This window comes from Phascolarctos cinereus, unplaced genomic scaffold, assembly GCF_003287225.1.
Source record: "Phascolarctos cinereus isolate Bilbo 61053 unplaced genomic scaffold, phaCin_HiC Scaffold_5;HRSCAF=322, whole genome shotgun sequence".
NCBI lineage: Eukaryota > Metazoa > Chordata > Mammalia > Diprotodontia > Phascolarctidae > Phascolarctos > Phascolarctos cinereus.
Genome location: NW_027555958.1, coordinates 452,375,416 through 452,400,382, shown reverse-complemented (window position 1 = coordinate 452,400,382; position 24,967 = coordinate 452,375,416). Strand labels below are relative to the sequence as shown.

Here is a 24,967-nt window from a genome sequence, read left to right as displayed (position 1 = left end):
TTATAATAATTATAGCCACATCTTATAAAGCCTGAGGCCATTAGTTATAACTGCCATCTTTCTCTGGCAATGCAGATAATGATAGGCTATATTATAATCATGTGGGCCCATGGGATGGCATGCTGAACAGAGAACTTAAAAACAGGTAGATTGATTAACTCCAACCACTGTTAATCTCCCCACCTATAATTTATTGTTATCATTATTTTTATTATTAGACACAGACTAAAGACCCTTTACTAGTATGGCTGCCATCCTCTGGACACTTTCCAACTTAATGAATGTCTTCCTTAAAATATGGTGCCCAGAACTAAACCCAGCACTCCAGATGCTACCTGACCAGAGCAGTGGGCATTGAGGCTATTCCTTCCCTGATTTTTGGACATACAATGCTTCTATTTATGTAACCTAGTATTTCCTTGATCAGGAAAGGAGTTGAGCCAAGTTGCAGAGTGAAAAGTTGTAGAAACCAATGAAGCCATGAAAGACCCAGAAGCAGGCCCCTAGATGTGGGGTGCATCCTTTCTTAAGAATCATAGGTGTAGACTTCAGAGGCTGTCATTTTACAAATAGGGAAACTAAGGCCTGGGTAAGGTAAATGACTTGCCCAGGGTCACACTGATAGCATTGGATGCAAGATTTAAACCCAGGTTCTTTGACTCCAGACTGAGTGTTTATTCTACTGTAACATGCAGACAGTAATAATATGCAGAAGGCAGCTAGCTGGTTCAATGGATAAAATGCTGGGACTAGGGTTAGACCTAAGTTCAAGTCTTGCCTCAGACACTTAGTAACCGGATGACTCTGGGCAAGTCAGCCTCTGTTTACTTCGATTTCCTTGTCTGTTAAATGGGCATAACAGCATTTATCTCTTCAGTTGTTGTGAGGATCAAATGAGTTAGTGTTTGTAAAGCGCTTATCACAGTGCCCAACACATTGTAGATTCTTTACAAATGCTAGATGTTGTTGTGCAGGCTGCCACCTGTACTGGTGGAGGAGTACCCACATCACAGAGGACACACTTCTATGACCTTTTCTGATGTAGCCTCAGTCTCCACCTTCCTCCCAGAGTCTCTGGGGGGTGGGGGTGGGAAGGATCCGGGGAGGCAGAGCTTCCTCTTTCCCCTTGGGGCCCTGCTCTGGGACTCCAGCTCCCCTCCATCTGCTCTCCCTCTCCCCCGGGGTCACCATCTCCTCCTGCTCAATCCTCTCCAGGTGTGTGGCCCCTAGCCATTGGCTGCAGCCCCGCAGTCACCCCGGGGTCTAGGCGAATGAGAAACAGCCACCTGTGGGGCACACTTAAAGCTGGGGTTGTGGGAAAGCCCCAGCCCCTCGCCCCACCAGCGTGCTCAGTGGAAGTCGAGGTCAGAAACGGAGAAAGCCACGGGCAGAGGGGCTACCTGGAGAGACCAGGGCGAACCAGGGGCAGCCGGGCTGGGGATGAGGTGGCTGCCGGCGCTGGCGGCCATGGCCGTGCTCCTGGCCACCTCAGCAGGCGGCCAGAGCGGGGAGGGCCCGAGCCCCAGGGCTACAGACAACCAGAAAGCCACGGACAGCACCACGGACAGAGACAAGACCAGCACCACAGACAGCACCACCACCGACAGCACCGCCGACAGCCGCACCGACAACACCGCCACGAGCAGCGTGACTACAGAGCGCACGAGTTCGGGCAGAGAGAGCGCAGTGGGCAATGCCACAGCCAGGACGATGCGAGAGCCACGGCCAAGGCCCCGCACGCAGAGAACGTGAGTGCTTCGGCCACGACCGCAGCCACGGCCAGTGCCGGGGGCAGGGACGGTGGCGGTGGCGGTGGCCCAGACAGCTCTCCAGGGCAGGCGCGACACGAGTGGAGGAGGAGCGTCTACTTCCGAGAGGAATTCGAAGACGGCGGTGAGCTGCCAGAGACAGCGGCCCGGTGGGTGGGTGGGTGGTACTGTGGATAATGTGAACCTCATTCAGCCCAAGGCTGGGGGAGGGGGAACGGTGCGGAGGGACCCCAGGCGAGTCATTCAGCTTTCTCCTTCCCACAAATAAGCTGAACAGGTCCCAGCTCCTACCTAAAGTGTGCAGTTATGGGCAAATCAGGGCACCTCTGGGCTTTAGGATAATTCTTTGTTGGCAATATGCCCCAGCCTCTTCAATATCTCCATGGGCTTCTTCGTTGACCTTTAGGTGACCTATGGCTGGAATTCTTCCAAAGAGCATCACTGGAAAGTGGGAAACACACACAGTCAAATAAATCCCAGGAGAGAACAAGGTGATATAGAAAGAGTATGGGTCTAGGAGCAAGGGAAGTCCTGCATTTGAATCCTGACTCTGTAACTTACTAGCTGTGGAATCCTGGGCAAGTCATCCCCTTTCTCCCAGTGTCCATCTCCTCCTTTGTAAAGGTATTGGATGAGATGGTCTCAAAGGTCACTTCCAGCTGAATGTCAATACCGCTGGATGCCTCATCCTGTTGCATGTCAACAGAATAAGCTTTAGGATCATAGATTTAGGTCTGGAAGAAATCTTGGAGGTCATTTAATCCAACCACTTCCTTAAGAGACTGGCGTGCAACAAAGAAATGGAGAGGTGAAAGTAGTAATAAAAATAAGAGGATATGGGCTCTAGAGCTGGGAGCCACCTTACAGATCTTCTGTAGAACGGAAAATCCTAGAGGATGGGACTCTTGTTTTTGTCTTTATATGCCCAGCATTTAGCACAGGACCTGGCACACAGCAGGTGCTTAAGAAGTGCTAGTTAATTGATCGATCTTGTTCAATCCCCAAATTTTACAAAGAAAGAAACTGAGCTTCAGAGGGATGAAGTGACTTTAAGTCCACACAGGCAGCAAGTAGGAGAGTCAGGATTTCTAGCTAGCTTGGCCCTCTGTTTCTAAACTCACTTTGAAACATGCTACAGAATTCGTGGATAGTGGTTAAACAATTCTCTTTTGAAGAATTAGACAGCTTTCTGTTTTCTTTTTCCCTTTCCTCTGCTGCTTAGCATCTCCATCCTAGTCAGTTTGAAAAGACCAAAAATTGGCACTTGGGGAGTTTCCAAACTTCACCAACTGGCTTGCAAGAGAGGCTTTTTATAAAACATAGACCTCTTGTGGGAAAGGAGTCATTGTACCTCAGTGTACTTGGTTCATAGATCTAGGCAGGTAGGTGATTGTAGATAGACTGCTAGACTTGGAGTGAGGAAGACCTGAGTTCAAATCCCACCTCAGACACTTACTAGCTGTGTGAGTCTGGATTAGTCACTTACCTGCTGCCTGCCTCAATTTCCTCATCTGTGAAATGGGGATAACAATAGCACCTACCTCCCAGTGTTGTGAGCATCAAGTAAAATAATGTTTGTAAAGTGCTTTCCAAACATAAAATTACCATATAAATGCAAGCTAGCTAGCTAGCCAGAACTGGAAGGGATCTCAGAGGTCATGTAGTCTAATACATATGACAGATAATGAAGGAGGCTCTGCAAAGCTGAGATTCACACCCAAATTCATACTCTGAATCCAGCATTCTGAATCATCCTCTCCACTGAACTGCTTACTGATCAACGTTATACTGTTTATCAGGGATGGTGATTATAAAAATCTTTTTTTATTGTTCAGTCATTTCAGTTGTGTCCAATTCTTTCTGACCCCAATTGGGGTTTTCTTGGCAAAGATACTAGAGTGGTTTGTCATTTCCTTCCCCAGATCATTTTACAGATGAGAAGACTGAGGCAAACAGGATTAAGTCACTTGCCCTGGATCATACAGCTAGTAAATGTCTGAGGCCAGATTTGAACTCACGAAGATGAGTATTCCTGACTCCAGGCCTAACACTTACCCACTTACCTGCCTCTTATATAGCATTAACAGTCACAAAACAAATTTTTCCAACACAATCCTGTGAGGTAGACATTATTAGTTGTATCATCTTCATTATACAGATGGGGAAACCAAGTCTCAGTGAGATGAAGTGGCTAGACCATGGTCAAAAAAGTACCAAGTACAATCAAAAAGCATTTATTAAACACCTGTTAAGTGTTAAGCACTTATTACAATAAAAATACAAGGGATAAAAATACAAAAATACAAGAGGCCTTTCCCTAAAGGAACTTACATTTGCATATAGACAATGTGAACACACACGTAAATAAAATATGTAACATGCAAAAAGAACACACGGTCTCTTGGGGAGTGAGGATACTAGCTGCTGCAAGAATCAAGGGGACCTCATGTGGAGGCTGAATTTTGAATGAAAGTAAGCATTCCAAGAGGCAAAGGTGAGGAAGGAGATAACTAGGAAGGGACTAAAGTGAAAGCAGTAGGAAGATGTACTACCACGTGGGCAGAGTGGCAAATAGACCAAGATGGCTGAACTGTAGGGCATGTGGAAGTGGGTAAAGGGACGGGAAAGTTAGGAAGTGCCAGCTGATGAAGAGCTTTTCTTGCCAAATAGAGACTTTTATTTGATCCTGGAGGCAATAGGGAGCCACTGGACTTTACTGAGCAGGGTGTGATACGGTCAGACTCACGATTTAGGAAAATCACTTTGGCAACTGAGTAAAGGATGGACTGGGCTGGAGAGAGACTTGAGGGAGGGAGACCAGTAAGAGGGCTCTTGTGAGAGGTGATGTGGTCTTATACAGAGGTGGTGACTGTGTAAGTGAAGAGAAGGAGACCAGTGTGAGAAACATTTATGGAGGTAGAACCCAGGGTCTTCCACCAAACACCACTTCCCATCCCCTGCTCCAGGGAGTACATTCCTGAAGGACTGGGCTTGGATGTATCCTCATGCATCACCCTTGGGATAGAGTAACTCTTGTCCATCTCTACTACCTCTGGAAGATGCATCACTTGGCTCCTTTCTCACCTCCTTTGTCTTGCTCTTTGTCATCACATTACAAGACAGAACACGTTCCAATCTGCACTACCCGCCCTTGGGAAGGGACCAGAAAAATGATCCATCTCTTAAGGGATTAACTGCAAAGAACCATAAACGATAAACATTCCTGAAATAGCAACTTGTGTCAGCCTTTCATTTCACTGCTAGATTCCTATTTAGTCACCCAACAGCCTTGTAAGATAGGCACTGGGGAGATAGATCAATGATTGCTGGATGAAGTAAAATAACGTTTATTAAGTGCTTTGCAAACTTTAAAGAACTATGTAAATACTAGCTATTATTATTATAGATAGTTTAATAGATTGAGTATTTAAGTGTTTACTGTGTGTACTCAAGGAGTTAACATTCTAATGGGAGAAGACAAAACATACAGAGGACCTGGAAACAGGGGGAAGGGTGTTTGTTTAGGGACAAGGGAGCAGTTGAGGAGAAAGAGGAAGAGGAGAAGTCTGGTGATTGAGTCAAGAAGAGTCAAGAATGAGGTGAAGGACCCCTACTGAAATAGTGGGAAGGAGGGAACCACCAATCAGGAGAGCAAGGGCTCAGGGTGGAGGTTTATCCAGGGTGAGAAAGCAGCTGGTGAGAAGTCCAGAAAGTGAGTATGATCAAGAGTGAGTGAGTGAGCCAGTCTGACTATCTCCATTGGTAAAAATAGGGAAACTGAGGCTCAGAGGCATTAAGTGAAATAGTTCATACAACCAGACAGTGAAATCCAATGAAATCCAGTCAAGAGTATAGTTAAGAGTGAGGGAACCAGTCTGATGATCTCCACTGGTAAAAATGGAGAAACTGAGGCTCAGAGGCATTAAATGAAATGGGTCACACAGCTGGCCAGTGAAATGTTTCCCCTTCATCATACTGCAGCTGGTAGCCAATGAACAGGGTTATGAAATGAACCCCAAGAGTCAAGATGATTAAGGCAGAAGGTCAGAAAAAAGCCAGCATGCCCAGTAAAAGGAAGGACCATCTCTCTAATTGAAGCTTGAAATTTCCAAGAATCTACCCCATCCGAATTTGCCTTTTACAGAGAGTCTTCTAAGAAGTTGTTACTTCTTATGGTAAAAGCAGAAGAACACTGGCTCAGGAAATACAGGACCTACATTCAAATCCCGTCCCGGATGTGTACTTCCTGATTGACCCTTCACGTGACACTTCCGCTGGGCTTCAGTTTCCTTCTCTGTACAATGAAGGAGATGATCTACATGACTTTGAAAGTCTCTTCCAGCTTTGACATCTATGACCATAGGTCTGCCTCCTTGGGACTTCTGTCTTTGAGGCCTCTTCAAATGAGAATTCTTCTTTTCTGTGAGACTTTTGAATATTTGAAGACCACAGTTTCATCCTCTGTACATCTTCTCTGCTTTAGGACAAGCATCTTCAGTGATGCTTCAGACCTTTTGGCCTCACATCTGGGCGTGCTCCACTTTGTCAAAGCCCCTCCTGAGAGAATTCGTCTTGATGCCCCTAACTTCTGGTCAGGGTAGAGGACCCAGGGTCTTGTCAACTTCTTGCTCTAGGCACTACTAATATCTTAATGCACCCAGACATCCCATTAGTTTTTTTGGCATACTAGATCATGCATTCATTCAGCAAGCATTCATTAAGTGCCTACTACACACCTAACACTGTATTAAGTCTTACAAATTAGGATACAAAACCAAAGTGAAACAGCCTGTCCCTCTATTGGAAGGGAAGAAATATATATAGATAATAACAATATATACAAAGTAATTTCCAGGGTGGGGCAGAGGTCTATGATGAAGGGCAATTTGTTAATAATAGAACAGGAATTCAACAGTTCATGGGGCAGCTAGGTGGCTCAATGGATAGAGCACTGGCCCTGGAGTCAGGAGCACCTGAGTTCAAATGCGGCCTCAGACACTTGACACTTCCTAGCTGTGTGACCCTGGGCAAGTCACTTAACCCAAATTGCCACACCAAAATTAAAAAAAAAGGTCACGATGGAAAGTTAGGGAAGAATGAAAGGATAGAGAGGGGAAGAGGGAAGGGAGCGAGCTTTATGAACCACCTGCTTTGGGCCAGAGACTATGTTACATGCTTTACAGATATTATCTTATTTGATCTGGAGGCACTGGAGGGATAGAGCTGACATAGATTGAGACAAGGAAGCTGGGAGCAGTGTTCAAGGAAGGGAGGTTTGGTAGGCACCCAAAGGGATTCTAAGCAGTTCCAGCTAAAATCCCCCCTCTTCCAGGAAGCCTTTCCCAACACCTCTTAACTGTAACATCTTCCTTGTGTTATGAATTATTTCCTACTTATCCTGCATATAGCTTGTTTGTATATAGTTGTTTGCTTATTGTCTTCCCCTCTCCCCGTTAGATTATGAATTCCTTGAGGGCAGGGGCTGTCTTTTGCATCTTTTTGTATCCTCTGGGTTTAAGTCAGTGCCTGGCACATAGGAGGCACTTAACAATAAATACTGATTGATTGACTGACTGATAGAGGAAAGTTGATTATCAAACCCTTTACAGCAGAAGTGGTAATATGGATTTGATTCTCAATCCCTGGGAAATAAGTAGAAAGCTGAGAGGATACTGTGCCTGGCAAATGTTCAGTTCACGGTTGTACCTGACTGTCAAGGCAGGGGTTAGTGGGATCTTGAAGCCAGACAGTAAGTGTCAAGTCTCTGAGGCGGAATTTGAACTCAGGTCCTCCTGACTCCAAGGCCGGTGCTCTATCCACTGTGCAATCTAGCTGCCTCAGATTGAACTTTCTTTCTTTCTTTCTTTCTTTCTTTCTTTCTTTCTTTCTTTCTTTCTTTCTTTCTTTCTTTCTTGTGAGGTAATTGGGGTTAAGAGACTTGCCTAGGATCACACAGCAAATGTAAAGTGTCTGAGGCTGGATTTGAACTCAGGTCCTCCTGACTCCAAGGTCAGTGCTCTATCCACTGTGCCACTAGCTGCCCACTCATCATGAACTCTTAAACTCCTGTTCTATTGTTATCAAACTGTCCTTCATCATAGACCTATGCCCCACCCTGGAAATTACTTTGTATATATTATTATCTATATATATTGTTTCCCTTACAATAGAGGGTTGGGCTCAGCCAAGACAGCTCTGTCCAAGGACTTACTCCAATGTTGAGTAGATTATCTCAGTTTCTATATCTGTAAAAGGAGAAGGTTTGACTTTATGACCTCTAAGGTCCCTTTCAGCTGTAAATATAGGGGCAGGGGGCAAGTAACTTTGCCTGTATGGGCCTCAGTTTCTGTAATACAAGGATAACAGAGTTGAAAGAACAATGCATTTGAAGTCAGAAAACCTGAGTTCAAATCCTACCTCTGGCATTTACTACCTGTGCGACCTTGGACAAGTCACCTCCTCATGGCCTCAGTTTCGTCTATAAACTGAGAGAGAACCCAGACATCTTTGAGGCCCCTCCTAGCTCTAAATCTATGATTCTAGTTCACTTTGCCTCTCCACATCTCAGTTTTCTCATCTCTCAGATGGGGATAATAATATTGATGCAGATTACTTCCCAAGGGTTGTTTTGAGAAAAGTGCTTTGTTAGCATTAAAATGCTAGAAAAGTAGGAGAGGTGAAGATTGTTCTCACCAGCAGGGGGCAGTAACCATAAAGGAAACGTGAAGTCCTTGGTCCTGTGGATCAGGTGTGATAGGAGACTATGGAAGGGGAAATGCTCAAGCTTGTGCCCAGAGCCCTTTTTGCCCAGTACATCCTGCCTCTGTGGTCCAAGCAATGGGAGGTGTACAGGGAGAGGTTTCTGAACATCAGCCTTCTATAGATGTTAGCTGGGTGAAGCACAGCCATCATCATCATCAAAAGAAGAGGAGAAGGAGGAAAGGAAAGGGGAAAAGGAAGGAGAGAGAGAGAGATTTGTTGCCAAGATTTTTGCTCAGTTACCTGTTTCCCTCATAATTTTTGCTACTTTGTGCAATAACGTTAAATCTTCATATACCCTTCATTTTACAGATGAGGAAACTGAGGCACAGGGAAATAAAGAAACTTACTCATGATCATATAGCTAATGGGTGTGTCAGAGGCCAGACTTGAACTCAGTCCATCCTGCCATCTCTCCGTTACGCCACACTGCCTCTCACATATTTGCTTTAGTGAATTTCATATATATCTGTTGTGTCTTTCTGAATCACATATGGCAGCTGGCATAGGTCCTCTGAATCCAAATTCAGCATTCTTTCCTTTGTCTTCACTCACTCACTCACTCACCAGGCATTAAATGCCTGCCACAGGCCGGGCGCTGAGGATGCAGAAGCCATAATGAACCATTCTCTGCTTTCCAGGAGTGTCTCGTGTCCTCATAACACCTTGTGCATCACTTCATTAGATTCTACTTGGTTATCTTTGAGAGGATGGAAGTCATTTGCATGTATTTTTCCATTTTCTGACAGATGGATGGAAAAAAAGATGGGTTCAATCTAAACATTGGTCCAGCTATGGTAAATTCCAGCTGACGGCTGGGAGGTTCTATGGAGACAAAGAGAAGGATAAAGGTGAGTGTTCCTATCGTTGAGAGTGGGTGGGACTGGAGAGTTCCAATTCCTAGAGAGCCTTTGCTGTTCATGAATCATGGTCCCATCTGTTCATCCCCCCAAAGTGTCCTTCCCTTCCCTGCCTTCCTCTTTGGATACCTCCCCAAGGTGCAAGGGTGGAGAGCCTGTGGCTTCAAGGCCACATGTGGCCCTCTAGGTCCTCAAGTGTGGCTGGCCACTTGTGGCCCCTGGGAGCCTGGGGTCCTAAAAAGTTAAGCCAATGAGCAAGCACAGGCTTTGGCTGGCCCTCTTCAAATCCTCCCGACTTAGAATGACTTCACATACAGAGCTGACTGTGCTCAATGTTTGGTGTCCCAGGACCGGCCTCACAGCTTATTTGATAGTTGACCACTAGGCAACGATTTTTTTTTTGACCATAGCATCTACTACCGTCCAGAAGATGTACAATCTATATCAGTGGGCTAAGAAGCACCACTGTTGAAAGTACAAGTCTTTTAAAAATATTGAGGTAAAGGGGCAGCGAGGTGGCATAGTGCATAGAGCATAGGCCCTGAAGTCTCCTGGACCTGAGTTCAATCTGGCCTCAGACCAAAACACTTGACACTTACTAGCTGTGTGACCCTGGGAAAGTCACTTAACCCCAATTGCCTAAAAATAAAAATATTGAGGTAAGAAGAATCCTGGGATTTAGTGCTAGAATGGATCATCGAGATTGTCTTACCCAAATCTTCCATTTTACAGACAAGAAAACTGAGGCCCAGAGGAAAGGAAATGACTTGCCCAAGGTCTCACAGCTAATAGGGAGGCAGGATTTGAATTCAGGCCCTCTTTTTCTAAATTTAGTGTTCTTTCCACTATACTATACTGCCTTTATATAAAGCTTGATACATATGTATATGTATATATAAACGAAGGGTTTAAAAAAAGATGAGTCATCTATCTTAAATTTTGAGGAAGTTTGTTATCATGGAATTAATTCATTCTATATGTAGTTCTACCCATATTTACTAAGAATGTATTTGGGGGCAGCTAGGTGGCTCAATGGATAGAGCACTGGCCTTGGATTCAGGAGGACCTGAGTTCAAATCAAGCCTCAGACACATAACACTTACTAGCTGTGTGACCCTGGGCAAGTCACTTAACCCCATCGCCTAGCCCCCCCCCAAAAGAATCTACTTGGAACAATACCATCAAAATTGATTTACACCAATAAAATTACCAAGGGGATACTTTGTAGAGCTTGGTAAAATAATAGCAGAATTCATTTGGAAAAATAGAATATCAAGGGAAATTATGAAAAGAAGTGAGGACAAGGGGGGGATAGCACTTGAAGACTATATTATAACTATATATTAGAACTATATTATAAACCAGCAGTCATCAAAGCTGTTTGTTATTACTGAAAGAATAGATGGATCAGTGCAACAGACTAGATAATTGAGATTCAGAAATAATAGAACTCAATGACCCAGTGTTTGATTAAATGGAAAACATAAATTACCTAGGGAAAAAATTCCTTATTTAATTAAAAAAAACCTTTTGGGAAAACTGAAAATCAGTCTGGCAGAAATTAAACTTAGACCAACAATTCATTCTAAATGGATATATGACCTTAATATCTTTAGATCTTTATCATCTTTAGATCAAACTATAAAAAAAATAGAGGACAAATAAAACACATACCTCTCACAGCCATGGGTAGATATATTCTCTTTTTTTGCTATTTGATTTCTTCTTATTTTCAGTTCTAAAATCTCTCCTTCTCCCCACCTCCTTTCCTACCCATTGAAAAGGCAAATAGGAAATGTAGTCTTAACCAGAGATAGAGGCAATTACAAAGAAAATTGATAATTTTGATTATTTAAAACTGAAAGGTTTCTTCACAGACAAAATTAATATACCTAGGATTAGAAGGGAAATGGTTGAATGGGAAAGAAATCTTTGTATCAGATTTACCTGATAAGGTAAATATATGTGTGTGTGTGTGTGTATGTGTGTGTGTGTATTATACACATATATATATTTACCTTATCAAGTATTACACACACACACATACACACACACACACACACACACACACACACACACACACACACACACACACACCCCTTTCCCATCTTTTTACACTTTACACACATCCTCCCCAGGTACTCTTTAATCCAATGATGCCAGCCTCTTAGCTGTTGCCTAAACAAGCCCCTCTATCTCTTGACTCCAGAATTTTCCCTGGCTGTCCTCCAGGCTTGGAATGCTCTTTCTGCTCATCTCTACTTCCTTCAAGTCTCAGCTAAAATCCCACCTTCTACAAGAAGCCTTCCCTAATTCCCCCGATTACAGTGCTTTCCCTCTGATCATTAATTACTATTTATCCTATATATAGTTTGCACATATTTGTTTGCTTCTTGTCTCCACAACTAATTGTAAGTTCCTTGAGGGCAGGGACTGTCTTTTGCTGCTTTCCCCCAAGTGTTCCCAGTGCTAGAACAGTGCCTGGCACATAGCAGGCATTTATGTTTATTGAATAAATGAAGAGGGATCAGAGGCCAATGTGAAGAGTGCCCTCTAGTGTTCACTCAAAAGAAGCACCTCTTCTGCAATTCATTCTCTCCTTTCATAAACAGTTATGAAGCATCTCAGAAGTGCAAGCGGGGGAAGGGGCTCACTTTTCTGTGTCCAGGGAAGATACAGATACACAGAAGTTAGGGTCCCCTATCATCAAGAAGCTCACGGTCTTACTGAGGCTGAGGAGGGGTGAAGAGATTTGCCCAGGGTTACACATCTAATAAATGTCCAAGGCAGGATTTGAACTCAGGTCTTCCTTGCTCCAAGTCCAGTACTCTTATCTACTGTTTCGCCTAGCTGCCTCCAAAATGAGGACAAGGTGATTTCCAAGGTCCCTTCCAGCTCAAGTCTGTCCAAGGTGCTCTAAGGCACTGATGTGGCATCACGTGAGCACCAGCCTGGGTACTCAGAGCCAGAGTTCCACATCCTTGGCCCGGGGTCCAAAGAAGCCTTTGCTGCTATAAATAGAGTCCATTAGTCTTACCATTTAATTTTGCCCCCTCTCCTATTTCCTAGTCCACTGTCACAAATCTAATTTTAGAGCTCATTTAAAGATGAAAATTAGTCATTGGTAGGAGCTTATTAAATTTCTCCTTCCCCATGAAAGTTTCATGGAATGAAGGAAAATGAGAAGTGGCTGGAGATGAGTGGGAGCTCATTTATTGCTGATTTCCTTCTTCTCATCATGTCCCAACTGCACCAGTCTTCTATCTCGCTTACTTTCGCTTCTATACTTCATATAGACCTACTGAGGGATAAAAGGCAGGGTGGTGGCTTTGGGGTGCTTACAGTGGGCCCTGCACACAAAGCTTGGGAAACCTCATTGGGCTATTTAAGAATTGTGTGTTTAATGAGGCTGTCTTATGATTCCGCACACACAAAGCCTCTCAATAAAGTGCCATTCCAGCCAAATCAGCCGAAAGCCCCTCCTGTGAAACAAGATGAGATGCCATTAATTTTCATTTTAGTTAAACCTGTTGGATGTCTGGGTGTTGACTATGGTGAAGACTGGTCATGTGTTGACCATGGTGAAGACTATTTGTGAACCACTGTCAACTATGGCAAAGACCAAATGCTGGACATACATTGGCTATGATGGAAGCCCCACATGGACCATGGATTAAATGTGGTGAATACTATAGCAATGTATTGTCCATGGTGAAGGCTATATGTGGACCATGTATTAACAGAGGCAAAAGCCAAGTGCTAGACGTAGATTGACTGTGATGACGGCTGCATGTAGGCCATGCATTGAATTTGATTAAGGCTGTGTCCTAGTCAGAGTGAAGGTGATATATTGACCTTGGTGAAAGCCAAGTACTGAACATACGTTGACTAATGAAGACTGCATGTGGGCTGTGTATTAACTATGGTGAAGATCATGTGTTGGCCATATGTTGACCATGCCAGACCATGTACTAGACATGTATTGAATGTGATGAAAGCTATAATTAGATCATATATTGAGCTGCACAAAGGCTGTGCGTGGGCCAAATATTTGCTGTGGTGAAGGCCACGTCCTAGTCATGCAGAGACCAGGGTGAAGGGTGGATTGACTTTGCTTTCTTCCATGAAGAAAAAGTCATAAGAAACAGAGGGATGCCACCTTCTGGCAGCCAGTTTATAGTCTGTATTCTATTCTCTTGAGGTAATTTCAGTCAAGTTAGGGAGGTGAGATATAAAAATATAAACTGGTTACATAAGGTACTCTATGATTACATGGTAAGAGGGATGACATCAGGGGTCATCTGAGTACCAGGGGCAGGGCCAGGCAGAGTGATGAGAGACCTTTTTGTTTTATTTTATTTTTTGAGACTTTTTGAAATAAGAAAGATCTCTTGGTGGGTTCAAATATGTATGTAACAACAGAGCAGCATTGGCCCGGGGGGCTGGGCTTGTCCCCTCCCAATCAATCAGTCAAATGGAATTTATTAAGCACCTACTATGTGCTACCTGTGCTCAGTGCTGGGGATACAAAAAAAGGCAAAAGACAGTCCCTGCTTTCAGTGCTCTCACAGTGTGATGGAGGAGACAACATGCAAACAATTACGTACAGGGAGCAGGGGATGGGAATAAGCATTTGTATAGTGCCTGCTATGTGCCAGGCACTTGCTAAGCACTTTTATTTTTTACAAATATCTCATTCAAGTCTCACAACAACCCTGTTATTATCCTTCTTCTACAGTTGAGGAAACTGAGGCAAACAGAGGTTAAGTGACTTGCCTAGGGTCACATAGTAAGTGTCTAAGGCTGAACTTTAATTCAGGTCTTCATGACTCCAGGCCCAACTCTCTAGCCACTGCCCTCCTAACTGCCTTGTCTGGGCAGACAAGATATAGACAAGATAAATTGGAGATAATCAGTGGAGGGAAGGCACTGGAAATAAAGGGGATGAGGGAAGGCTTTTTGAAGAAGATGGGACTTTACCTGAGACTTGATGGAAGCCAGGGAAGGCAGGAGGCAGAGATGAGGAGGGAGCTCCCACTAAGGGGCTCCTCTCCGCTCAGACTGAGTGTTAGCCCCAGCAGTACCTGGCACACAGCAGGTTCTCAACAAAGTTTAGTTGAATATTTAAATAAGGTAATAAATTTCTGTCCAAGAATCTGGGCTTCATGGGCCTTGGCGCTGCTCACCTGGATTCCAGGCAGGCCAGTCTGGCCACCTCGGGCGTGGTTTAGTTTCCTTTCGGTTTGGCTGGGTTTTTTCTAAGCCCGCTTTATCCACTGCTGACATTGTTCGTCTTCCAGGTCTGTGCTTTCTCTCTCATCAGGTCTCCAGACAAGTGAAGACGCCAAGTTTTATGCCTTGTCGGCACAATTCAAGCCCTTCAGCAATGAGGGGCAAAGTTTGGTGGTGCAGTTTTCAGTAAAGCATGAGCAGGGCATTGATTGCGGTGGGGGCTATGTTAAACTCTTTCCTGAGGATCTGGACGAAGAGAACATGCATTCCAACTCCACCTACTATATCATGTTTGGTGAGTTCTTCAGCCAAGGCCTCTTTCCCTGTCCATGGCCAAGGCTATGACGGTGCTGGAATGTTGGAGCCGGAAGAGGCCCTTAGGGCTAGTGGTGTTCTCTTGGGCAGGCACTGGTTGGCTCAGATGGCCTTTGCAGTCCCTCCCAAATCTGAGACTCTGCAATCCGCACCTAAAAATGCCATCCTCACTAACCCAAGGGTTGGCCCAGCTGCCAGAGGGTTTATTCACGGCAGGCCCCAGTGCGATGTCCCTTCACCTTGCATGACTCTAACGCCAGGAGGGGTAGACTCATCGTTGCTTCTGCTCCTAAACAGTGATGCTACAATTTATCTGATGCCATTGGGTTTTCCATTTTCAGGCCCAGACATCTGTGGAATGGGAAACAACAAAGTGCATGTCGTCCTTAATTATAAAGGAAAAAACCACGAAATTAATAAAACCATCAAGTGCAGGGTAAGTCCACAGGCCTGGGTGTGGAGGTTTGGGAGAAATTCAGAGAGGGCATTCAGACACTGTGGAGAGCAGCAGGTGTAGTGTGTGAGACCACATGGTTTAGATTAGATGGCTCCTTGGGAATCCTGCTACTGCTGAAGTTCCCAGCTTTGCTTTTTCTCCTTCAAGGGGTGGTATTAACAACAAAATGAGTCATTTTATTTTTGTTTGGGGGAGCAATCGGAGTTAAGTGACTTGCCCAGGGTCGCACAGCTAGTGTCAGGTGTCTGAGGCCGGACTTGAACTCAGGTCCTCCTGCCGCCGGGGCAGGTGCTCTATCCAATGCACCACCTAGCTGCCCCTGCTCTTCTTTTGATTCTCCTCCACTCTGCTTCTCTCCCTGTTGCCCGCTCATCTCCAGGTGTTTGCTGTGTCCTATATTGTTCTTCTGCTCTCTGGTTTCTCGTCTTCTCACCAACTCCTCTGAGGTCTAATAGTAAAGCTTCTTTGTGAATGGTGACCATCTGAAACTCAGGTGGAGAACCCAAATTCCACAGTTCTACCAGGTGTAACACAAACATACCATATACAACTTTTCTGTAGTCTCCAACCAGTTCTTTCATTTCATTTCTCAGTTACAGGCTTCCAAACTCTCAGAACAGGGTCATATATTAAGGAACTGATGGACAACAACGCACATAGCCACCCCCACCTTTATTCAGCATTCCTGTCTCTGACTTACTTTCAGACGTTTCCCCTCAGTACATTTATCTGAGAGATTGTTTTCTCCCAAGTCCTCAACTATCTGAAGCTGTTTTTCTCATACAAATATCCTTTTACTGCCTCTTTCAGTAAATAAAATGTCCACATATGAAATGGACAATGATTTATACAACGAAAAGGGAAGCACTTCATTCGAAGACAAAAATAAAATAGTCCCTGTTTAGCACAGGGGTGGCCTTGAGGCTACAGGTTTCCCACCCCTGGTTTAGGAACTTGTGTTCAGGGGGGGGAGGAATATGTAAACGCATATACCAGGTAAACACAAAGTAATTTGTGGGACTCTAGCAGCAGAAGGGATCAGGAAATGGCTCATGTAGTTGATGGCACTTGAACTCAGTTTGCTTGGTCATGTTCTCTGAAGCTGCTTTCTACTTGCCCTGTATCAATGTGGGTCCTTGAGTATGTGTCTCCCAGATGGATGCAATATCTCCTACTGGTTCAGTTACTGTTGTTAAATGATAACAACATCAATAATGCTCATATCTTCCTCCTGGACATTGCAAAGAGCTCTGAGGTCTAGGACTGAAAGGTGAGCTCTGAGCCTCTGCTTCCTCTACCTAGTACAACAACCCCACTAAGGACAGTTGAGGCCACTGGGGAGGATTAATCTGTAGGAGAGAGAACTTGGTGACATGATTCTGGCCTTTTGGTTTTTAAAGGGTAGAGAAGAAAGCTCTTCCTCTGCAACTGTCCCAGATCTTCTGGCCATGCTGGGCCAGGCTTGATTAGAGATCTAGGCTCAGCACCACCTATGACCCTTCAGATTCCCAAATCAGACCCCTTGCTCCTCCTGCCTTAGGTAATACACTTTCTGAGAGGGGAGCCAGACTGGGTAATGCTGCAGAGCCTTCAGAATTGTCCCCTTCCCTGCAAATCAATAAAGACACTCACCTATATACTCTGATTCTTCGCCCGGATTGTACCTATGGCATCAAGATAGATAATCAACTGGTGGCAATTGGGGCTTTAGAGGATGACTGGGATTTTCTACCCCCCAAAAGAATCAAAGATCCGTATGCGAGGAAACCTCGAAAGTGGGATGAGAGACCCCAAATTGAGGATCCTGATGACAAGAAACCAGAGGTAAATGGATTCTTCTCCTGGTCCCCTCTCTCTAAATGATGCTAATTAATGAGACTAAGAATTTTATGAGTCATCAGAAGCATAACCCTTTCACTATTTCACTTTCAGCAGGCATTCATGTGCATCTGGAAATCATTTTGCTCTGGGAGAGCTATCTTTGTATCCCCTGGGGCCAAACTATGCTGGACACCTAAGAGTCGCTTAAACAATTGTTTAATTCAATCGAATCCAAGAACAATTGTATAATACTGTACAGTACAATTGTACTGTTATCTCCATGACAGCGTCATTTGCATAGCAGGTGCTCAAGAAGTTTGTAGTGGGTCATTAATTGAATGAATTATTGATTGTAGAACTTCCGCTATAAAGAGGGGAGATTTTTCCAGGCAGGCAGGCAGCCAGCCTTTCCTATTACCCTATACTAGGCCCAGTAAGCAGCTACTGGCCCTGACTTTGGGGCCACCAGCATTTTGGGTGCCCTTCACCCCTTGACATCCTTAACCTTCCTCTTTTCACTGAGGGATCTGGAAGCTATGCCCTATGAGTTCAGTTGAAAGAACTGGAAATTCTTGGCCTCCACCCAAGCTGCTGAATCCCTCAGACACAGGAGAAGACCATGGTTCCAACACCAGGCAGGCTTGCTCCTATCTTGGCATGGGACAGCCAAGGGAGGAGGAGGGGACCCAACCACCAGCCAGCAACCCCTTGCCTGTTGCTATCAGAGGTCAAATGGAGATGAAGATCAGATGGAGGGGAGAATAGGGAATAAGAGAACTGTTCATTTTAGATAGACCTGCAGGGAGGATTCCCTCACACTGGCTTATTAACCCTTCCACCTCCAATAAAGGATTCACATTTTGTGTCTCATTACAACAGTCTTCTGTGTATATTTCCATCTGCTGTATTCCAAAGCCACCAACAAGTCCTTAAGGTGGATCAATTTTATCTTAGGACTGGGAAGATTTTGAAAAAATCCCGGATCCAGACGCAAAGAAGCCTAATGACTGGGATGCAGCAATGGATGGCGAGTGGGAGCCCCCTTTGATCCCAAACCCAAAGTATAAGGTAAAGGGGTATTTTTTTCTCTTGCAAAGAAAACAAAATATAGAACAAGAAATGAATGGAACTTCTAATGGATAAAGTATCAATTCTGAGGCTTGGTGGATGTGTTTAGGGTAGGCACTGGGCTAGGAATGATGCCAGGCTTATCTTGCATAGGTCAGAACATACTTCTTCTGTTTATATGACCTCAAGGGAAGCTGTGAGGGGAGCTGACCTGGGATTCTTGAGCTGGTAGTGTGCATTAACTGATTCACCAAATCTTGTCCTTCCTTTGAAGAATAGCTGAGGCCACTGGGAAGGATTAGTCTGCAGGAGAGAGAACTTGGTAACATGATTCTGTCCATTTTTTAAGTTCTGTCATCATCTCTGTGGCTTTAGAGGGGAAAACTAGGAGGTAAGAGATATATGGAGGCTGAATTTGGCTTAAGGTAAGGAAGACCTTTCTAACATTGAGAGCTGTCCAAGAATGGAACAGATTAGGTCAGGACAGCTAGTGAGCTCCCTGTCCCTGGAGATATTCAAATTTACCTCTTTATTCAAGTTGTTGAGAAACACCAGTAACAGAACAGGGCTCTGCGGTGCAGGCTATTTATAAAACATAAACAACAAATGACTAAATGAATATATAAATAAATGAAACAGCTTATTACGATTAGGGCCAAATCCAAATTTCAGTAGAATTTGAAATCAATAACTTGGGTTATCTCCTTGCTTGAAATTAGAAATGCTGGAAAAAATGCCGATATTCCTATTCAGTATGTCCTATTTTAATTTTAGGGTGAGTGGAAGCCTCGAATAATTGATAACCCAGATTATAAAGGTGAGTGGGTACATCCAGAAATCGACAACCCGAAGTATAAAGCAGACCCCAATATTTACAGATATCATAACACCAGTGTCCTGGGCCTGGATATTTGGCAGGTATGTAGTAACTACATATATACACATTTGGCATGTAATAATTAAGTGGCAATCACTTAGGATCACAGAACTTCATAGTGGGAACGGACCTTAGAAGGATTCTAGACCAACCCATAAATGAGTGGGAATCCATGCTGCTTTTTGGGGGGCTACTGTGATATATGTGGGATCATATTGAGCTTGCATTCCACTGAAACCCCCAGATCTTTTTCGAATGAATTGTCATCTAGCCATACTGGCATTTACCTAGTGCGTTAAAATTTGTCAGCCATTATCTAACTAGGTCTTTACAATGACATCATGAGGTAGGTACCGCAGGTATTGTCTGCAGTATTATTATTATCTATAATGGCACTGCTGCTCTGGGTTACATAGCTAATAATTGCCTAAGATAGGATTTCGACCCAATCTCTACTTACTCCAAACCGTGAAACTCCATTGTGGTATCACAAGGCCTCTTATGATGGAAGGATTGTCATCTAGCCCAAATTTGTCTCTCTGCAACTCCTCCTACCCCACCTCCATACCCACCGTGCTCCGGGTTCTTCTCTCTGGGACCCAAACAGAGCAAGTAGCATGTGCCTTCCACGTAAGAACCTTTCATATCCTTGAAGAGAACCTCACGTCTCCCCCAGTCTTTTCTTCTCCAGGATGGAACACCCTCAGTTCCTTCGGCTGGGCCGCTCTTGCATGTCCATCAGCTGCCCTCCGGTGGACACGCTGCAGGGTGTTTCCTATTTGGTGCCCAGAACCAAATGGAGGACCATACTCATAGCTGGGCAAAGGAATCAGGGAAGACTTCCTAAAAGAGGCAGCAGCGGAGGCGGGCCTGGAATGAAGGGAAGACATGAACACAAGCTCAGATAAGGTAGTAAAGAGAAGGTTTTCAACAGGTAAAGATTAGGAGAAAGGAAATGGCAAGGTTTGGCTACAATACGGCATATGGGAAGTGGAACTGAGGGTGTGGGCAGAGGGGGAGCAAAAATTAGTCAGCTAGTGTGGTCCCTGAGTGCAGAGGGCCTTGGTTGTGAGGCCAAGACCTCCTGTCCTCTCTGCAACGAAGCTGCTTCTACAGCCAATGAAAATATTATCCCATGGTTCAAGAAGGACATTTGTTGACTTTAGGAGAAAACAAAAACATTTCATGTAAATTCGTGGTAATCATCCCGAGTATCTTTTCTTCCAACAGGTAAAATCTGGTTCTATATTTGACAGTTTCCTCCTGACGAATGATGAAGAATTTGCAGAAAAAGTTGGAAATCAGACCTGGGGAGTAAGAAAAGTAAGCGGAGCCTTTGTTTGGCTGTGGGCAAATTTCAGCAGGATCACCTAATAATAATTTAATCACTTATCATGCCCTGGGATTCTTTGTTGTAACCAAAGAATTCATCCCTGATGGCTAATCTGTTGGCTATGAGCCTAGCAGGGCTTACTGAGGCTGCTCCCCTTTGGAAGAGCCAGGAGGACCCTCAACTCTACTAGCAGAGCTTACAAGACATTGGAGACACCTCCTTGCAATCTTAGGGAACGGAAAAGAAATATAAGTATATATAACATATTTAATTTTTTTATTAAAAGATGAGCATTAGGCTTCAATACAGTCAATTAAATATCCTTAGTATCAGTTTACATTTAACATGATTTCTTTTTTAAAATTCAAATGAATTTTATTTTGTTTTCAACTAACATACACTTCTTTTCCCTTCCCTCACCTACCCCCAAGGTCCTGCCCATTGGGAGAAAGGGGAGAACCAAAGTCTTTACAACCAAATCTGCATATATTTGGTGAGGGAAAGATTACTTTCCCCAGGAACTACCAAGAGCTGGTCTCCTCCAAATCTCCCACTCCCAAGAAAATGAACACCACTCTACAGACCCTTTAAAATGTAGCCAAGGAGTGAAAATTTCTCCTACAGGGCAGGCTAGAGTCATTCATTCATTGGATAATCCACATGTTCAAGTATCTACTATGTGCAAGATTTTGTACTAGGTTATGCAGGGAGAACTTTAGATAGTTAAGACAGTTCTTGCCCTTATGGAGTATATAATGGGGGGAAGTGGGAAGGGAAATAATGCAGCTATATAATACTATAGAATAGAAGACAGGAACCAGAGAGAAACAAGATGCTATGCAAGGTCTGAGGAGGGTGAGATCACTTCTGACTTGGGAGAGGAGAGAAAATCAGTGAAGGCTTCCTGTAGGAGGAACCAATGAACCTGACCTTAAAGGCTAGGTCACTTCTCAAAGGTTAGAATGGTGGGAGGGGGAAATTAGAGTTGTCTAACCTCTAAATTATGTGGAAATTACATATTCAAAACAGGACCCAGAAAAAATATGGAGGGAAGCTTATGAAGCAGAGGAAAAGAGGAAACAACAGGAAGAGACCAAGAAAAAAATAGAAGCCGCCGAAGAAGAAGAAGAAGAAGAAGAAGAAGAAGAAGAAGAAGAAGAAGAAGAAGAAGAAGAAGAAGAAAAAGAAATACGCTGTGGAGAAAGAGGAGGAGGAGGAGGAGGAGGAGGATGAAGATGCTAACCAGCCTGAACTGGAAAAAGACAAAGAGCTGAAGGAAGAAGAAGAAAACAGGGATAAAGGAGGGAATGGGACCACTGGGGTGGACATAAAGGATGAATTGTAATTGTATTGAATAGTAACTCATAGTCAATAGCTAATGGGCATTGCTAATTAGGCTTGGGAGCTCACTTAAAACAATGCAAAAATGAATGCAATAAACATACGTTATGCAGTTGGGTGGAGCTACGTGCAGGGGGCGGTACAAGGTTTAGATAAAGGTCTCTCGCCTTCAAGGAACTTATGTGGCCTAACAAAATCTTACTGCCTGGATGCATTGTTGAGACATTAGTCATGAAATGGATGGGCAGAAACCAGCCCTTAGTTGGCACTGGGTGCTCTGCCAGGGATTTACGGGCAGCTGGGTAAAGAGGGGTCTTATGTTCTTGACCCATGCTAGAAAGTAATGCTTTCCTCCAACCATGAATGGTATATGAGGCCTTTGGATCAAACACTTTTGTTGAATTACTTAAGTTTTTACAATATCAAGCATCTAATAATAAAGGACCACTCTTTGGGTACGTCTCTGGGTTTCTTTTTATGTTTATACGTCCATGTATTTTCAGTTCTTATATTTCTGGATTTTTAAATTGGGGGGGGAGGGATAATTCTTTCAGGCCTACCTGTGTACAAAGCCAGTCTTCCTGCCCACCAGCAGCTTCCCTATCCCCCCCACCCCCAGCCCTGAGGGTTACATTGAGTCTGCTGACCAGTACAGGGGTCTTTCCAAATGTTACTTAATGGACTCCTCCGTCTCACTGGGACACAGGATGGAGGGGTTTGAAAGGATTCTCTTTCCAAGACAATCTTCTTCATCTAAATGCAGAGGAATAGTAACCGAGTCTGTGGAAGCAACCAAAATGCAGCTGGCTGCTGACCCACCAGCACGGGCAGCAGGAAGGAGACAGACAGATCTCCAGGTTCCTGCCTGCCCCTCGGTCCTGAGGGCAGGAACAGTGATTGGGAGGGTCACGACACCACATGTGCTTACCTATTCATTTCGGGTGGAGAATTACTTCTAGACAGTCTGCTCTTCCCTCACACACCTTCGTGCCCACACACCCTGTGGTTGGTTTTCTCCATCAATTAGTCAGGGCACTGAGTCAAGGAGGCCCAGCTTGAGTCTCCTTCCCACCACTCTGTTCACAAAGTAAATCCTAAACCCTGGCCAGGCAGCTCACAAAATGTATGTGTGATGGCGGGGAGGGGAGAGGCCCAAATCCATCCTGGGGCTGCTGAAACAGCAACCTTGAGAGAATGACAACTACTCGTATTCCAGTAGCACTTGCAGTGTCCACACACCCTTCCATCCACCCATCTAGCTGTGTATCTATCATGTATGTAGCTATTTACTGCTTAGTATGGCCCCTAGCACATAGCATGTGCTTGAAGGCTAGTTCATCATCCATTCATCAAGCTAGCTATTTATTATGTGTGTATGTATGTATGTATGCACATATGCATGTGTGTATGTATGTATATATCTACTGCTTAGTGTGAGAGTTAGGTAAACGTTAAATTTCCACAGAGAAAGAGAATAATGCAGAGATTTAAAGAGCAGCTGCAGAAAGTAGTACACTGTAGGTGGGCTGGGGCTTAGCCAGTAAAAAGCAAGCTGATGGTTCCAAAAAGACCCCAAAATCAAGATAAGGGTCGAGCCAGCTCAGACCAGTTAGGGTCAACCTGAGGACACCTGAAAAATGTTAGTGTGCCTGCTTAATGAACTTCATTACTATTATCTGACACAACCCGCATAAAATGAGAGCCTCATTAACGAGTCATGGAACATATGACCAAGGGAGGGGGAACATACTTGAGCATATCAAGGGGAAACGTGTAAGGAAAGGTGTAACGTGGGAAGGGATGGACCAATCCCGGCCTGGGAGGTTTTACGCCGAATTTAGCAGTATAAAAGTATTTGCACCTTAACACTCAGGGCCCACCCCTCCTGAAGAGGGGTAGAGCCCGCTTCTGACCAGAAACGTCTAAATCCTCTGGACTTTCTCTGTAATAAATTTTCTTGATACTAAATTTTTGGTGTCAAGTGTATTTCTAACATTAGCATGGTGCCTGGCATAGTATGTGTTGGAAGGCTAGCTGACCATCCATCCATCATCCATCCATCAGGTTATATATCTATGTATGTGTGTATGTGTATAGATATATACATATGTATATCAGAACAGTGTCTGGCCCGTAGTAGGTACTTAATACTAATTAATTTTCTATCTAGGCAGCCAGCTAGGCATGTATGTATGTATATATTTCTCTCTTAGTTCAGTGTTTGGCACACAGTAGGTACTTAAAACTAGTTGATTCCATCCATCCATCCATCCATCCATCCATCCATCCATCCATCCATATATCTATTTCTTTCACTATAACTCCTTGTGAGGCAGGTAGTGTGTGTAGTCCTGTCCCTATTTCACCGAGGACGTTGTGGTCAGTAACCCAGGATACTCTTGACTTCCAATCAAATTGAAGTTGACTTGAGTTGAAAGTACAGCTATTTATCTTCCTTCTCCTCCCTCCTCCCAGTTACGTCTTCTACAACCTCCTCACCAACCACCTTGCTGCCCACACCACAGACCTGAAGGAACTTCTGCTCTGGGGCTCCACTCTCCTAATTAGTGACTGCCTCTCCCAAAACACTATTTCAAGAAAGCCCTAGCTAAGGAGCCCTTCACTCCCTCCTCTCCAGCTGCCTCCTCCGGCAGTTTTACTTCCCCGAATCTCTTCCCCCATCCTCAGTTTCGGAACCATGAACCACGACTAAATCAACTCTGCCATTGTTCCTGGATGGGGTGTATCAATCTACTCCCCTACAGCCCCACTTACCAACCGGGTAACTTTTCAAGACCAAAATATCCTTCTCCTTGCTAGGCCACTATGTCCCAACACTCCATTAGATTATAAACTCCTTGAGAGCAGAGACAGTTGCTTTTGCATTCCTATCCCCAGCATTGAGTAAGTGCTTAGGATCAGAGGGTCACAGATTTAGAGCTGGGAGGGACCTTAGATCACAGGGATCATCTCCTCCAATTTCCTTATTTTACAGATAAGAGAAGCCCAGAAAAAACTAAGTGATTTGCTCACAGCTTGGCACATAGTAAACACTTAAAACACGCTTTTCATCCATCCATTCATTTTTCATTTTTCTTTATTTTAAAATAAGTTTTTACTGATGCCTTTCTGTTT

At 44.2% G+C, this 24,967-nt stretch overlaps 1 protein-coding gene across 1 annotated transcript; it reads left to right on the top strand.

Annotated features, from left to right (window-relative positions):
* Positions 1 to 1,145: 1,145 nt before the first annotated feature.
* LOC110209460 (calreticulin-like) lies at positions 1,146 to 22,272 on the top strand. Its single transcript, XM_078156625.1, is given in 11 exon segments — positions 1,146 to 1,702; positions 1,705 to 1,893; positions 9,278 to 9,379; positions 14,712 to 14,915; positions 15,277 to 15,375; positions 16,987 to 17,216; positions 18,168 to 18,281; positions 19,056 to 19,199; positions 20,389 to 20,481; positions 21,521 to 21,604; positions 21,660 to 22,272. Coding segments are annotated over 11 exon segments (1,698 nt in total). The 5' UTR covers positions 1,146 to 1,440; the 3' UTR covers positions 21,837 to 22,272.
* Positions 22,273 to 24,967: the final 2,695 nt, after the last annotated feature.